Below are 14,981 nucleotides of genomic sequence, written 5' to 3'. Positions count from 1 at the left end.
ATCCGCGCGCTCGTGTCTATAGTCACGAGGATGGTTCCGTGTTTGCCTTTCGTTAGGGGGCTCCTTGCAAGCGGCCAACCCTGCGATCGGTATACAGTGTGAGCCGCCGCCTTATACGTTGACGGATGCCTGTCGTCGTGGTGTCGGATGGCCGGGTATAGCCACGGTCTGGACGCGCGACTGCTCGGCCAAGTGTGTCAGTGTAGGTTGCTCCGTTTTAGTTGTCAGCGGCGGGGGAGAGATTATACTGGCGCTGGTGGCGTCCGCGGCTTGTGGCATAGACACGTCGCGTGAAGCGCTCCGCTGTGGATACGTGTATAGCGTGAATCGGGAGAGGCAGGGACGGTCACCTGGTCACCTGTGGTTCTTTAACGTGCACCTAAATGTAAATACACCGCTGTAGCGTTTTTGTACTTAGCACTCATCGAAATGCGGCAGCCGGGATCGGACCCGCCATCTTGAGCTTCAGCAGCGCAACTTCATAACCACTGGGCGGCCGCAGCGGGTCCGTTAGTAGTAGTTAGTGCTGAGTGAAAACTTCTCACTGGGTTGTGCGTCGCATCAACTATATCAGTTAGTTATAACTACCGCTGAGTGAATTTTACGGGGCCCTGCTCCACACATCACATCAAAGGAGCGAGCAATCAGCGTTTTCCTATACAATCTATAGCACAGCGGCGGTTTGCCTTGAGCTGTCCCGCATACTTCCGTTTCACAGATGCATCGTCATCGCCCGAAAGGACGGGATATATATGCATATATTGGTCTCCTTGGAATTGTTTCTCGATATCGGGGGAAAATAAGGCCTTTTTTTGGTAACGCGCGGGCGACTCGGCACTGTCGTGGATTGGCGTGGCGGAAGGCAGCGCACGCACTCAGTTCGTGGAAACTCGGACCTTGAAGCGACTGAATCTCTTATCAAGTGCGCAAGCGCAAAAATGTGCCCGAAAGCGTAATTTTCTCGTGCTTTCTTCGTGCGCTATGTACGAAGCATGCAAACGAACGCCGCCCAGACTTGCAACTGCTTTATCTTCGTCAGGTCACGCATTTATAAAGGGTAAGAATTCGATCAAAAAAAAAAAAAATGTACTCGCCAAGAATAAAAGAAAAATAAAGAACAGACGTTTCGGGCCCCGTACTGGTCCCTTGATCACAATGAAGATATAAGCATTAGCCGCGCGCCCATGCTTATATCTTGATTGTGATCAAGGGACGCGTACGGGGCCTGAAAGGTCTGTTCTTTATTTTGCTTTTATTCTTGGCGAGCGCACGTTATTTTGGCACCAATATGTTTCCTCGCCAGACGAGCTTTCGTTGAACACTTGTCTATAAAGGTTAAGAATAAGATGGAAAACCAAGTATAAAGATAGTGTACTTTTCGAATATGTTTAGGATTTCAACTTTCCTTACCATGGGAAAATTTGCCACCTTTTGATGGCATTAGTAACTTTTTTATTATAATTGTTATAGTTACAATGTCGTGCTATAAACCAATGGAAAGCTGTATTGTACTTTCTAAAGATTCTAATTTTAAAAACAAGTGTTAGGGCATATGTAATATTTATGAAGAACAAGATTTATGATAACTGGATAGAACATTTGCATTGCTGCGTTGTTAACATGCGAAGAAGATACAAAGGAAGAAAATTTGAGATCTACGAGGTCTTTCAACAGTAATCAGTTGCCTATAACACGTGAAAGTTTCAACGGTCGTAAGGAACACGAGTTACAAAAAAGAATGTTTTCTGCCAAGTGGCCCGGGTCCTCAGAACTAAAAGCTGATGAAACTCCATTTATTCTCTGTCACTGCTGCTAGATGCATCCAGACAGTCACGTGAGTATGCAACGTAACCGCCAGTTCGCGCAAAGTTCCGGCGACGCGAAGCCCGAGAACGACCCAAAGGGGGCGCTGTGGGTCGTTCTCCTCCCGGTGGGAGGTGATCAAGCGATAAGATTGCCCTTAGGCTGTCGCCGTTATACATGCCTCTCAGTGGATAGCGCGAGAAGTGCCTGTATTTTTTCTTAGTTTTTGTTCTTTAGACATCACGTTTAGACGCCACGGCACTTGCTTTGTTTGGGCCTCGTCACCACACTTTCTCCGCCCTAACCTGGCCTCATTAAAGCCCGTATATTTGTGTTGAAAACAGTCGGACACGTCTCATTTCTGTGCGTGTCCCGATCCCACCGAGAAAGGGGGCAAACGTAACTTACGCCTTTGTTCCTTCCCTTTGCAAACGCGCAGGTTCCTCTGAAGAAGACCACCTTCATGCTGGAGCGACCCGAGACGGAGTCCGCCCAGGGCAGCCTGGAGGGACTGGAGGCCTTTCCCTCCTTCTCTGACGTGGTGCTCGCCTCTCAGGGGGTCTCCAAGGACTCGCCAGGGTCAGTGGCGGCCTCTTCTTTTGCGCTGTTTTTCCCTCCCGGCTTCGTTCGCTTGTATTTCTTTCAGAACAATTCGTAGCTGCCATTTTTTTTTACGATTTTACGACTGTCCTGAATATAATGTTCAGAGACAGTCCCTGGCGTCCGTTCTAGCGCACCTTGACAATAGACCATTGTCAATTGAAACGATTTTCACACATCGCCAACAGAAGACATCGCAGCGGAAGGCGACGAAGGGACTACTTCGGTTTTTGAAAGAGACGGGCTTGGACAAGCGGCTGTGACAGTGATGTCACGTACCACGCAAGAGTGACGGACTATAACTGACGGTGTGTGTGCTGTGCTCTCTTTCTCTCTCTCTCCTCCCCATCTTTCGTCGCCCGCCCATCCCACTCCGATGTGTAGGGTAACAAACCGGTTGAGCTAAACTGGTTAACCTCCCTGCCTTTCCTTCTGCACTTTTTCCTTCCTTCCTTCCTTTCTTACGATCTTATCGTAAAATGCCCGATTTTTTTTTTGACATCGTTCGCGATTGTCGTTTAGTGACCGATGATTTCACGATTTTCCATGTACGTCCAGATCATATAGAGCAGAATCCTTTTTCGAGAAATCTAAATGCAGGCGCGCAGGCGGATGTTACGCGCCAGGTTCTTCGGATCTGCTCGATTTTTCGGACATCTTCGGATCTGCTCGATTATTCGGACGTATACACCCAGCACCGCCGCTGGCCTCACTCAACCACATAACGAGGGTAAACCGAATTTTCGGCCATCGTCACATTAATATTTCACGAGTGAACGACGCGGATCTTTCGGTTTATGGCGCCGAGCATTTTAGAAGTGCTTGCTCACGGCATCCCCGCAGAGCAGTCTGTGGGTTATTTTAATAGACATACATCTGTGGTAATGTAACAGTTATTTAGTATATGTAACCAAAATTTAGTATTCTAAGGCTTCGACTATACAGTATTTGACTTTAAGGTTCGCAGGCCTGCATTCCTATTTACGCCGCCCTCGAGTGGCTGACCCTCACATTGCCTAATACCACAAACTATTTTTGAGCCTGGTGTGAGCGAGTGTATCGATATAAGTTCACCGCACTATACGGGCGAGCGTATGTGCTACTTTTGTAAGGAAGTTTACTGTTAATAGTGGTAAATTGATACGCTGGAATTCGACGAGGTTTCTCCACACTCTGGTTATATAAATACGGCCCGCATTTTTTATGGACACGGCGAGTGAATTTCCTGGAGAGTGAAACATTTACGGTAGCTGCAGAGGTCAGCCTGTAGCTACTACTCTAGCCGGTACGCTATACTCCAGGTGTATAGCATACGATAGGCACAGAGAAATAAAAGCACACACAAAACACGCCTTAAATGTTCGATATCCCGTGAACTCGAGCTATTGATTTAGAATCAACTCAGTATAGCTTAGTGTCTCTCAGAGGTTTGTCTTGCGGGAATTCTTGCTATCGAAATGCCATAGTTAGAACGCGTGTTAATTATAGTGTAATTGCTGGCGCGTTCGTGCGTGCGGCACTGTCTGCTTTGTTACGCTTTCTTCGAGGAAACGACGCACCTCCACAACAGGTGCAGAAAGCAAAGACGCACAGTGCTAGCGTACGTTTGTCTTTATTATAGGCTATTATTATTATGTCGATTATAGGCTTGAGGGAACGGCCTTGGAGAAAAGTGCGTGGGCCGGGATTTGGCCACGCGGTGTATATACCGATACCGCTGGGAGTTTTCTCAGCACTTTGTTATTGTATTTCTCTATGTGTGAGAGAGAAGGAGAGAGGGTCTCGTCGCTGCTGCATTTTTGGGAGGCCGAGGAAACTATCTCCGATCGATGGGTACAGTTTCGCTTCGTTTGGGGCCTTTATTTTCGTTTTCTCTCCCGGGAAAGTTACCGGAGGTGGAGAAACTTTCATCTGGTCGACCTGCACCCTTCCAAGCCAAGCTGACTTTCTTTCTTTCTCTTTCCTTCCTTTTCCTAGCTGCTTGCTCTTTTAGTCCCACGCTCACCGTTTGCTTTGTGCAGTTCCCCGCTTTGTGACTTTCTGTGTACAGAGCGTCATGGAGTTGGGAGGAACAATCACGCCATCCTGTCATTTGCCCGAATTCGCGCGGCCCCGGACGAGGCTACGGAATCCTCCGGGGCATCATCAGTCGGGGGGTAATCTCGCGGGCTGCTCCCGAAAAGCGAGTGTTCGTTAGCACTATAGGTGCGGGCCTCCGTGCAGCTCGAAAAAGGCGCGCGGCAAGTTATTCCCGGACTGTTGTTAGTGCACGGCAGAACGGGGTCCGTTGTATAGATAGCGTCAGTCTTTGTGGTGGTTTTAGACGAATACTTGCTGCTTGTCGTCGTGGGCCAGCGGCCGCGTCTCGGTAAGTTGCGGCGGTTTCGTGGCAGCTTTGCCAACCTTAAGCAGCGTGCCAGGCAATGGTTCTTTACTTTATAAAGTGCAAGTGTAGTTTACCGCATGTGTACATTCATAGCGTAACCTTGGTTTGAGATCTAACAGTGGTAAACACGTGACGAAGGAGACATTGGACGCGCTGCTGGCTATTAGTTCGTCCTACTAGCTAACCTAGTCGCGTTTTGGTGACCTTGCTGCCCTTATTTACGTTATTTTTTTGTCCTTTGCGGATTCTCGTCGCCGTGTCCAGGACACCAAACGAGCCCCTTCTGTTTCTCAAATGTAAGGTTTTCATGTCTTAAAGCCACGATAACGTTGAAATTGTGCCTATCTGGCGCTGGCATCAAGAGAGCTAAAAAGCCTTAGAATGCGTTCTAATTGTTGTTTCGCGTTTCAGATAAATAAATAAAGAAAAAGCGAGCAAGAAAGAAAGGAAGAACAGCATGCCGCCTTAAAACATTGGCATCGACACCACCTACCTGCCTGTGTACCGGGACATTAGCTGAGGCAGAGAGCTGGTCGCCGAGTTATCTCCCCTTCCGCTTAGTCTCCTCCGGGCGACTCTTAGAATATGAATGAGCGACGCCGAGGAAAACTCGTCAAGTGGAGAGATCCGGGATTTGAAGAAAGAATACACGCGCACAAAGAAAAAATGGTCGGCTGCCCACTCGTCGTCGGCGTGTGGCAGTGTTTCGCTTTTAGTGGGGTCCTGCCCCCATTGGAACGTGACACGCATTGCAGCAATGCTTGGCGACCGTACCCGGATAAAGGGAATGGATGGACACGTGCTCTGCGAGGAGTGAAAGCGTGGGCACTGGCTCGCGCGGTTGCTACGTTGGCTGCTGCTGTTTCTCAGTTTTTCCATCGAGATCGTTCTTATGATATTAATGTCTGTTCGGTTGGCCATCTTATTAGTGTTGTAGATTTATACGTTCTTGCAGTGTATGTCGTTGCTTATGCTCATGTCACCTTTAGTATTTCTAGTTGTGTAGCACGCGAGTGTTGCCAGAGGCACGCGGGACCACGCCGAGACAGATATGCTGCCTTTTAGCCCCACGCTTCTGGAAAATGACTTTCCGTAATAAATTGAATGAAACCTGTAACTGATGTTATAATTAGATTAACACAGCAAGATGGGCGAGTTCTTGACTGAACGTATTTCTAAGGCCGGGCAGCGCGACCCGGACGACGGAGCAAAGGAAGTGCGCTCGTAGCGTCCACTTCCTGTGCACGTAGTGCTCCCGTCTCCGCCGGCCGAGCCACTGGCAGGGCGTGCCGAAGACGCGCTGGAAAGCGGCAAACCTTACGCGACGTGCGCCGCAGTGCCACGAGCCACCCACCGACGAAAAACAACGGCCGCTTCGTCATTACGGGCTCTGTATCGGTCATTGTGATCCCGTTTGGGCGGAAGCTTAGGCGGCGCTTACATGGAGGAGCAAGGCGTGCCGTCTTCCCTCTAGTACCCGAACAAACGTACAGGTGCCGACAAAAGGGGTATACTCCGCGCAGCAGGAGCCGGAGCAACGGCAAACTGCATCGCAACGCCATCTACAGGCAGCATCTGGGATCGAGACAGCCAATGGGTGCCCTTTATTATCTGCAGGCATGTCGCTTGACTCGTGTCAATGTTTCGTGCTTCAGCTCGCCGAAATGCCCAACGACGCCGCTGCTTCGGCTCCCGCTGCGTGGAGTATACCGCTTTTGTAGGCGCCTCTACATTCGAAGCAAGAGTTCCCAGCAAGAAAAGTCCCCAGACGTCGCAATAAGTCTCCAGCAAACGTCCCTAGATGTCTGTCGCGCTACTCAAGCCTGCGCGCGATGCGCGGACAAATACTAGAAAGCAGTTCTCGTGACGCGCATGGTCTGCGCACTTCTCGTGTGGCTGGGCACCCTCCCTTGCGCCGTTCGTGCGCCGACGCCGATAGACGCCGGTAATAGCGCCGAATGTGGGGCGGGCTGTATGTGTACCTGCGAATTTTCTCAATTTTTCCGTTTCACCTAATATTCCGCCCCCGTATAGAGCGCGTTTCCCTATCGTTGGTACGCATTCTGTTTATCTAACAGGCCACCGGTTATCCGCCCAACATTCTACGTGACCTGCTTTACTCTATTGCCAACTGCCAACTTTTAGTCTAATAGAATATCACCCTTTATCGCCGAGTGTACTGACGATGATGACCTCGTGGCGCCATCTACCTTACACTCTGCGAATGGCGACTTTTGCCATCAAGATTTCGGTGCACGCCTTTTGGACGTCACCAGGCGTTCTTACCGCGTTTTTTTTCTTGCGTGTTTAGACATGACTCATAGGTGGCTTTGGATAAGATGCAGTGGTGGAACAGCTGCGTCAGTTGCGGCCATTCTGCGCCAAAACGGCATTTTATCGGAAAGTTACGCCGCGCCTGCGCCAAAGCATGCGTAAGAGCGAAGCCCTCCTTCCGACGATGCTTCGCAGCTAGTAACACTGAAACCAAACCAATAGCACGCTATCATCATCAGAAGAAAGCAGACGCCCGTCCGTAGAGTTTCTCAATATATTCGTAGAGTTTCTCAACATTTTTTAGTTGTACAAGCAGACTCGTTGTCGTGGTATTCGCTGTAGAAGCGTTCGCGGTGCGCAGGCTTAAATAGCAAGTCAGCCGTGACGTACGAAATCCTTCGTTATACACGTCATTTCGTTATGGACGTCATTTCGCTGGGCAGGTCATTTCGTTGCAGGTGCGTGGAAGTGTATTCCTCAGGCCAAGAGTGGGTCGGCGGCGGTTTTCCTCTTGCTCTACAACGTACCCGATGGCGCAGGGACGTACCCGTCGGAAGCCAGAAATTATACATGAACCGGTTGCTCGAAATTTCACAGTATAATACGCGTCTCTCTTTCCCAAACTTTCTCTCCGCACTCGGTGCGCTACAGTACACATATGCGCGCGTGGTAACATCCGCTCCTAGTCCGCGAAGCGGCCGATTACCATTCTCCGACCTTGATATATGCAATTCTATCCGCGAGCGAGAAAAGCTGGCTACGCTGTCGCTCCTGGCTTGTGCAGGACATGCACCATTTGTGAGTAGGCGGCTCTCTCTCTCTCTGGCTGCCGCTTCTGGTGGTGCTGCCGAGACAGCGGGGAGTGCTTCCACTTTGTTCGGATGGGTTACACAGCGTTGAGCGTCGATTTAATCTCGGTGTTCACTTTTCCCTGGCGATTCATTCTTCACTACTCCTTCGCTTTCGCGAAAGAGATCTTTGGCGAAAACTGAACTCTGGGGGTATCGATCGCATGGGGAGGCACACGGAGCTGAGAGGTTTTATTTTTACTTCTTTCTTCGAATACAGTGGAAGAAGAACGTTACCCTTCTCTAATATTTTTTTTTATTTTTTAGGTCCAGGTTCCTTTTTTCTTTCGTCTTCTCGTTCGTACTTTTTTCTGACTTCTTTTTAGGCTCTCCTCGGTGCTTTGCTAGCCCAGTGCCTTGCTTCGGCTGCCATTTGCATCTGGCGGTGACCGGGCGTCATTTTGTGGGGATGAAAACAAAAGAAACAAGAAATAAAGCTTCTGTGCAGGCATCGAAAGCAGAGGGATGAAATATTGCCGCCTTTCTTTCAGATGAATGTATTTTTTTTCTCCTTTTCTACCCCATCTGGCTCCGATCACCGGGTCACATCGATCGGCCTCGAACGAGAAATAGTGTCGCTTAGACGTTTAATTACCGTCCGGTCCTCAGGCGCGTATATACAACGAAACCGGAAGTAAAACATAATGGCACAAGGCACCTTTTGGGCCACTTCCGCTCTCTCCAGTCTTAATTACCGCCTCCCCCCGCCCCGCCCCGCCCCCTTTTTTTTGCTTATCTACCTTCCGTGGCGTTAGTGGTGTTGCAAAGCGGGGTGGCTCCTTCCTGATGGGCTCGGGCTTCTGGGTAGGGCGGCGCAACCGCGATCCTGGCGCAGGATCAACGGCCCGAATATGCAAGGTACACCAGTCCGCCAAACCTTGCATTCGTTGAATTTCCGATTAGAAAAGTATACCACACGTACGCTCGGTTTATGTCTGTATTCGCGAGAAGTTTGGATAAAAGATCTTTTCTGAAAAGGTATCTTGGCCCTCAGCACTGTAGTGCAGGTTTCATACGAGTTAACGAGAATGGTAGCGGAATATTGTACAGCAAAATTAACACTGAAGCCCTCAGTGTCGTTCGATACAAGCGATGTATTTGAGCCAACGACCAAGAGGATGACTGATGAAGGCATGACGACGATAACATGGCGATAAGATGCTTTACTAGTGGGAGCAGCATTCGCGTTGTTTCGAAAACATTGAGGGTTGTATAGAAGGTGACGCGGAAGATGGCGAAAAGAAAACAAGATGACGAATTTTTTTAATCTCCAAGCAACGATTGGCGGGGCCCGCTCTGAGGCCTTTCCGATTTCTATACATGGACAGATCTCTCCTGTCGCCGTAGGAACTGATAGTTACGAGTGATAGTTTAGAACTTTTTGCTGGGCGAATTGGTGCATGGCTGTAACTCCTCCTAAAACCTAGGCACGAGTGAGTCGCGAGTGGTTGGTATTTCTCCGTGCGCACATTTTTTTTTTTCGCATAAGAAACCCGCCGCGATACTTTTATGGCTATGACCATACGTTGCGCTGCTGAGCGCAAGGTCTCGGGTTCGATCCCGACCGTGGCCACCGCATTCCGACAGCTCCGGCATGAGAAAAAAAGATAGTTAAAAAATTTGTGCGTCGTGCATTCGGAGCACGTTACAGAGCCCTAGGCGGACAAAATTAATCCTGTGCCTATACAGCCTGTCTTCTCGTAATCTGATTGTTGATTTGGTACGTAAAAAACCGCAGAATTGTATATATATATATATTTTTTTTTTCGCATGGAGAAACCGGTAGCCTCCTCAAATAGCCGTGGGTGTGGCTAAGGTGTGCGGGCTGGCAATCAGCTCGCAGGGACGAGACATTCGCCCTCGGGGAATTTCCTGTCCGATGAAAACAGCAGCGTTATCGCCTGAAGCATTTTTGTAAGGTGGGTGTTTGTGCTTCCTCGGTGACGTCATGGATCCGGGGCTGCCCCAGTTCTGTGCGGGATGCGCATGCGCGCTAGAGTTGCGCTTGTGCCACCTTCGCAGCTTTTTTTTTTTTTTTTGTAGGTACTACACGCACCACGGCGTTTAGTTCACTCCGCGACCGCTAGGGGTGTACGCGTTGTGCGAGCGCCTCAGGAATGCGCCGCATATGCCCGTGACACCGATTGCCCGAGGCGAGACATTAGCGTCGACGAAGCCGCCCACAACGCGTCGAAAGGTAGAGCGAAAAGAGAGACAAAAAAAAAACAGGAAAACGCAACATCAACGCAACCATGCTTAGCGACGATCATCGCTAATGCCTTGGATGTCTCGCTTCCCACGCTTTTATGAAATGGTGTCTTCCCCCTCCCCCTGCGTTTTGCGAGTGCTTGGCTGCTGTTGGCTACTGTGTCCTGTCGAGAACACGCAAGCCGATTACCCCTTGACCGCTATAGATAGTTTTCATGTGACGTGAAGGACGCACATCTCACTGCGCTAGTACCCAAAGATGGCGGCCACGATGACGTCAGTGCATTGTATTATCACACGCACCATGTTTTGCTTATTGACAGTGACTGTTTTTCACCGGTTTACCGCTTCGTCGTTCGACATAAGATGGGCCGATCGTGCTGTCATGCTGTCACGTTTCTTGATTACACTCCTTCGCGACGTGCTAGTACTTAAAGATGGCGGCCGCGATGACGTCTGTGCAAACTGTCTATACCACTCTACACAGTAGGTCGCAACCGAATACCCTTGCCCATATGCGATGCTAGCGCCCCCTAAAAGGCGCCACTGTGCGGTCGCAACTTTGGGTTTCTTGTGGCGTGCTGCAACCGGAGGCTCGAAGGCAGCATCAGAAGCAGCCGAGTGTCGGAGGTCAGCTGCAACGTGGGTAATTTTGCGCGCGCACTTTTGCGTAAGCGTCGAAGAAAGCGTCGCTTAACACGGATTCCCACCTCCATGCGCTTGGAATCCGCCCAGTCTTTTTTTTTTTCCTTGTCATCGTGGTTTGGGGATTTCTTTCCTTTCTGAAAGTTATAGCCTTGAGTTAGTCTTGCCGTCGCATTGACTAATAATGCGCCTCACGCAGAAAGGACATTTAATGGGTAACCTTCAGTGTGTCAAGTCGTAAATAATGGGACGTAAAGAGTAACAATGAATTAGCCGAGTATTCCTGGCTTTCATGAGTGAATGTTTAGCGCCACCCATGCGAGATCTGCTCTAAGAAGAAAGAGCATGTTTGCGTGACTACTATATGACGTTCCTGCATCTCGGAACGCATGAGCACTTAGATTGATTGGTTCATTGATTGATTCATTCATTCATTCATTTAGTGATTGATTGATCGATTGATTGATTGATCGATCGATCGAACTAACCAATGAATGACTGAAACACTGTCATCTAAATGGCGTTGGGAAGTGGACGACTTGCTTTATAGGGCGCTGAGCTTTTCCAGAACGCGTTATCAACGGCTTCCGCGACATGCGGGTCCGAACGCCAGTGTAGCGGTCAAATTTGTGTGATGCCTTTGTTTCTCGTTTTTCCCGCGCTTTCGCCTGCGCAGCACAGGCGTCCTTCGTCCCGGCCGATATTCGCGCGTTTTCCCCCGCCAGCCGCGCTGGTGACCTTAACCCCGGCGGCGTATCCGATCTCTATCAGAGGACCGGTATGCGGCGACACCGTAAACTGACAAACACTCATTCGCTCGGGCTGGCGACTTAGCAGGAAAAAAAAAAAGAAAAAAAAGTCGTAAATGTAGAGAGGCGAGCAAGGATCGGATGCCAGCTGTTGGCGTTTAGAAAGCGAGCCGACCGTAAATTTTCGAATGTTAGCAGCCTCCGTTTACGTCCGCACGGGACACTGCAGAACCGATAAAGTAACAATAATAATAATAATAATACACGCGAATATAACGTCGAACTAGCTCATTACCCGCCATGGTTGCTTAGTGGCTTTAGTGTTACGCTGCTATAAGCATGAGGTTTCGGGATCAAATCGTGGCCTCTTCGGTTGCATTTTGACCGGGGGTGGGGCAAAATGCCAAAAATTTGGGGGACGCTTATGCTTCGCCTTTAAGAGTGGAACGCGCTAGCATTCAATGATCCCTGACTGATTCCTCACGCTTCCCGGCAACTGGAGCTTACGTAACCGTAAAGATTACCGGGAAACTGTGACGCCGAACGCTATATGCTTGGTGTATGCACGAAACTTCACGAGAGGGGCCACCCTGGGTTCCTGCAAGAGTGACAGCTGCAGCAAGCTACCATGTCACCGACGTCACTCTGCTAGATTTTTTTTTTTAGGTTTTCGTGACAGAATTATGTTTTCTCGCACGTTCAAATTACGATAAGACGCGATCATGTCTGTAAGTTGTGTCTAAGTCGTATACTTTACGATTTTTCCGCGTATTTTGCCTTGAGAAATTCACTTAGTTCAGTAACTTCCTTGCACCACATGCAGGGCCTGCGTGGTTGGGTGTGCATGGTTCATAGTTCATATTGTTGAAACGACGTCCACCTCAGGACGCGGGACCCCGAGACACGAGACCCTTAAGACTATCACGTTATAAAGCCGCCCGTGGAACCTGCAATTGCTGCACGGTAAAAAAGAAAGAAAGAAGGAAAGAAAAATCGCGTGGTGGAAATTAATCCGGAGTCTCCCACTACGTCGTGACCCATAATCAGAATGCGATTTGGGTGCCTAAAGCCTCAGGATTTAAATAATGTTAACTAACCCATTGTACAAATCAGCGCCTCCTAAAGGCTTGAATAGGGACGCATGTTCTGCTGCATGTACTTAAATTTCTATACGTGCTTCCTCGATTTTGAGCATCAAGTTTCTTCAGTATGTTATATTGTATGTAGATTGTTGTCATCGCGTGTTCTTTCATGTTTTTCTTTTTTTTTGGGGGGGGAGGGGGGTACGACGTATGGAGAGATGCACCCAGTCAAACAGATACTGCCTGTTTCCTAACTCACTCACTATCCCGTATAGATTGCAGCTATATAGCTTTAGACAGTCGCCGTTGCGTAATCATAACTTTGTTCGTGTATTGCCACACACTGCCCTTTCAGTATATATACTTCATGTTTGTTACAAACACTCCTTGGAAGCTCCAATCTTTCAAGGGCCCCGACTTGGGCCTGCAGTACTATATATAAATAAATTCGGAATGTTCTTAACGCTGTCCAGTTCTTCCAGCTGGAGTTTTATGACAATCATAGAGGTCGGAGCGGCGGGGTGGCGAATTTCAGTGTCTAGGATATACCCATATACACAACTACAACCGCGAAGTACGAGAGTCAGAGGCAGTAAAGAAAGAGCTGTTGACTACTCGTACAGCACGTAGTATTATAGGCAATACCGACAGGAGGAGACGCACACCCTTCCGTGTTCTCTTCCTCGCACTGTACCTCTATTTGGTCACGAATCACCACACCAAGGCGAATGTTCAAACCGTGTGGAGAATAAGGGCTGCGGGAGGCATAGTTTCTCACTATAACACCTAGAGGGAAATATGGCGCCACCATCTATGGGAGTTTCCTAAGGGGCGCTGTGCCGTCATGAGAATGACGGTATATGTGTCTGCGAGGCTTGTCTTGGTGTTGCAAGAGGCTTCGTCTAAAATGTGGATATGGCTACACAAATAACGCGTTCTTAAAGTAAAATCTTCATGAAATGTTTGAATTCAGGCATATTATATATTCCGGTGAAGTTTATTTACCTACAATGCATAACGAAGCGAAGACCAAAGCAAAAACAGAAGACAAACTGTTCCAAAGCGAGCACGAATCTTGTCGTCTGTCCGCCAGTTTTAGCGGCCCGCTGATACTTTTTACGTTTCGCATATTTTGTACATGCAATAGCAAGTTCTCGTAGTTGAGCAAAACACGTTTTTGTGTAATAACAAAGCCAAAACAGCTTTTTACGTGCCGTTTTAGTAGAAAATTAAGCATTGTGGCAGACGGAACGGTGCTTGCCTGGCTCTCCGAGACCGATGCCAATCCGAAGTCACAATATACCGGCATTCCCATGCGTGTACCACAGCGCAGCAGCGCCAGACTTCCCTCTAGGTAATATAGTGAGAAACTCTTGTGGCGGGAGGTTGCTAAGATTCGCGTGCATGCGGTATACGTTCCCTTCGCCGCATCTGACGGGTTTCTCCGCTGACTCCGGAGAGCGCTGGCGTTCCCGCCGTACTCTCCGCGCTGCCCGGTGGTTTGTTGGTCGGTGGGACGTTGGCGCACGGAGCCGCGCCGGCAAGCGAAAGGGCGCACTCCGTTCCTCTAGCGAAGCCGGACCGTCAGCTCGCGCTGTTTGTCGTTGAGAGCTCCCGCGCGAGAAAAGGACGTCGTTGCGTGTGCGCGCGGAAGTTTTCTTTCGCGGGCACGCCTCCCTATTATTTGTCTTCCTTTTTTTTCTCATGCCTCTGTTTGTCGCGCGGTCGTCCGAGTCTCTCTTGTTCGTTGTCATTCCGTTTGTATCTCGTGTAACTTCTTCGGTGTGTTTCCCGCGGTGTGCGCGCTGGTTCCACTCGTTCTCGATCTCTTTGTTTTTTTTTTTGTGCTCCCGACTTAAGTCGCTTTGGCGCGTGCGTGAAATTGCGTCGTCGTCGTCGTCGTCTTTGTGGCCGTGGGTTTGAAGTGTGCTGAAAGGGGCTTTCGACAGCAGCGAAATCTCTCGTTGCGCGCCGTCGTCTTGCCCCTTGGCACGTTTTTTTTTCTTTTTTTGCTGACGTCCCAGACGTCCCGAGCCGCATGGTTTCGACCTTGTACCGTCGTGGTGGTTTCTGGGATGTTGGAACCGCTCCTCGGTCGAAGTGTACTACCTCGACGCTCGGATGGCCGTATCGGTGGCTGCGGTTCATATTTGCTGTTGTAACTACGCCGTGACAGCCAGTCGGTTTGCTCAGGCTTGCATTCGTTATCTCTGCATTTGATCACCCCTTCATTAACGTTAAGGACAATGCTCTTGTACATTAGTAACAGACTACACTTTCTCACGAAACTGCCCAGTCCGCCTAGCGGTCGGTTACTACATTAATAGGTCGTTTGTCGTCTTCTCTGTCATCAAATGTGGAATATTGGTGTTTGATTACGCTGACG

General features: G+C 49.3%; 1 protein-coding gene across 7 annotated transcripts in view; it reads left to right on the top strand.

The window, feature by feature from the left end:
* The window catches only part of LOC142563919 (uncharacterized), a 253,141-nt gene that overhangs the window by 186,767 nt on the left and 51,393 nt on the right, over positions 1-14,981 (top strand). For all 7 annotated transcript variants that reach the window (XM_075674643.1, XM_075674639.1, XM_075674642.1 and 4 more), the window contains exon 27: positions 2,243-2,382. In XM_075674643.1, the coding sequence (XP_075530758.1) occupies positions 2,243-2,382 (140 nt within the window). The remainder of the gene's footprint in view (positions 1-2,242; positions 2,383-14,981) is intronic.

The sequence above is a fragment of the Dermacentor variabilis genome, chromosome 11 (assembly GCF_050947875.1).
Source record: "Dermacentor variabilis isolate Ectoservices chromosome 11, ASM5094787v1, whole genome shotgun sequence".
Classification (NCBI taxonomy): domain Eukaryota; kingdom Metazoa; phylum Arthropoda; class Arachnida; order Ixodida; family Ixodidae; genus Dermacentor; species Dermacentor variabilis.
Note: the sequence above shows the minus strand (reverse complement) of the source record. Positions and strands in the feature narration are given on the sequence as shown.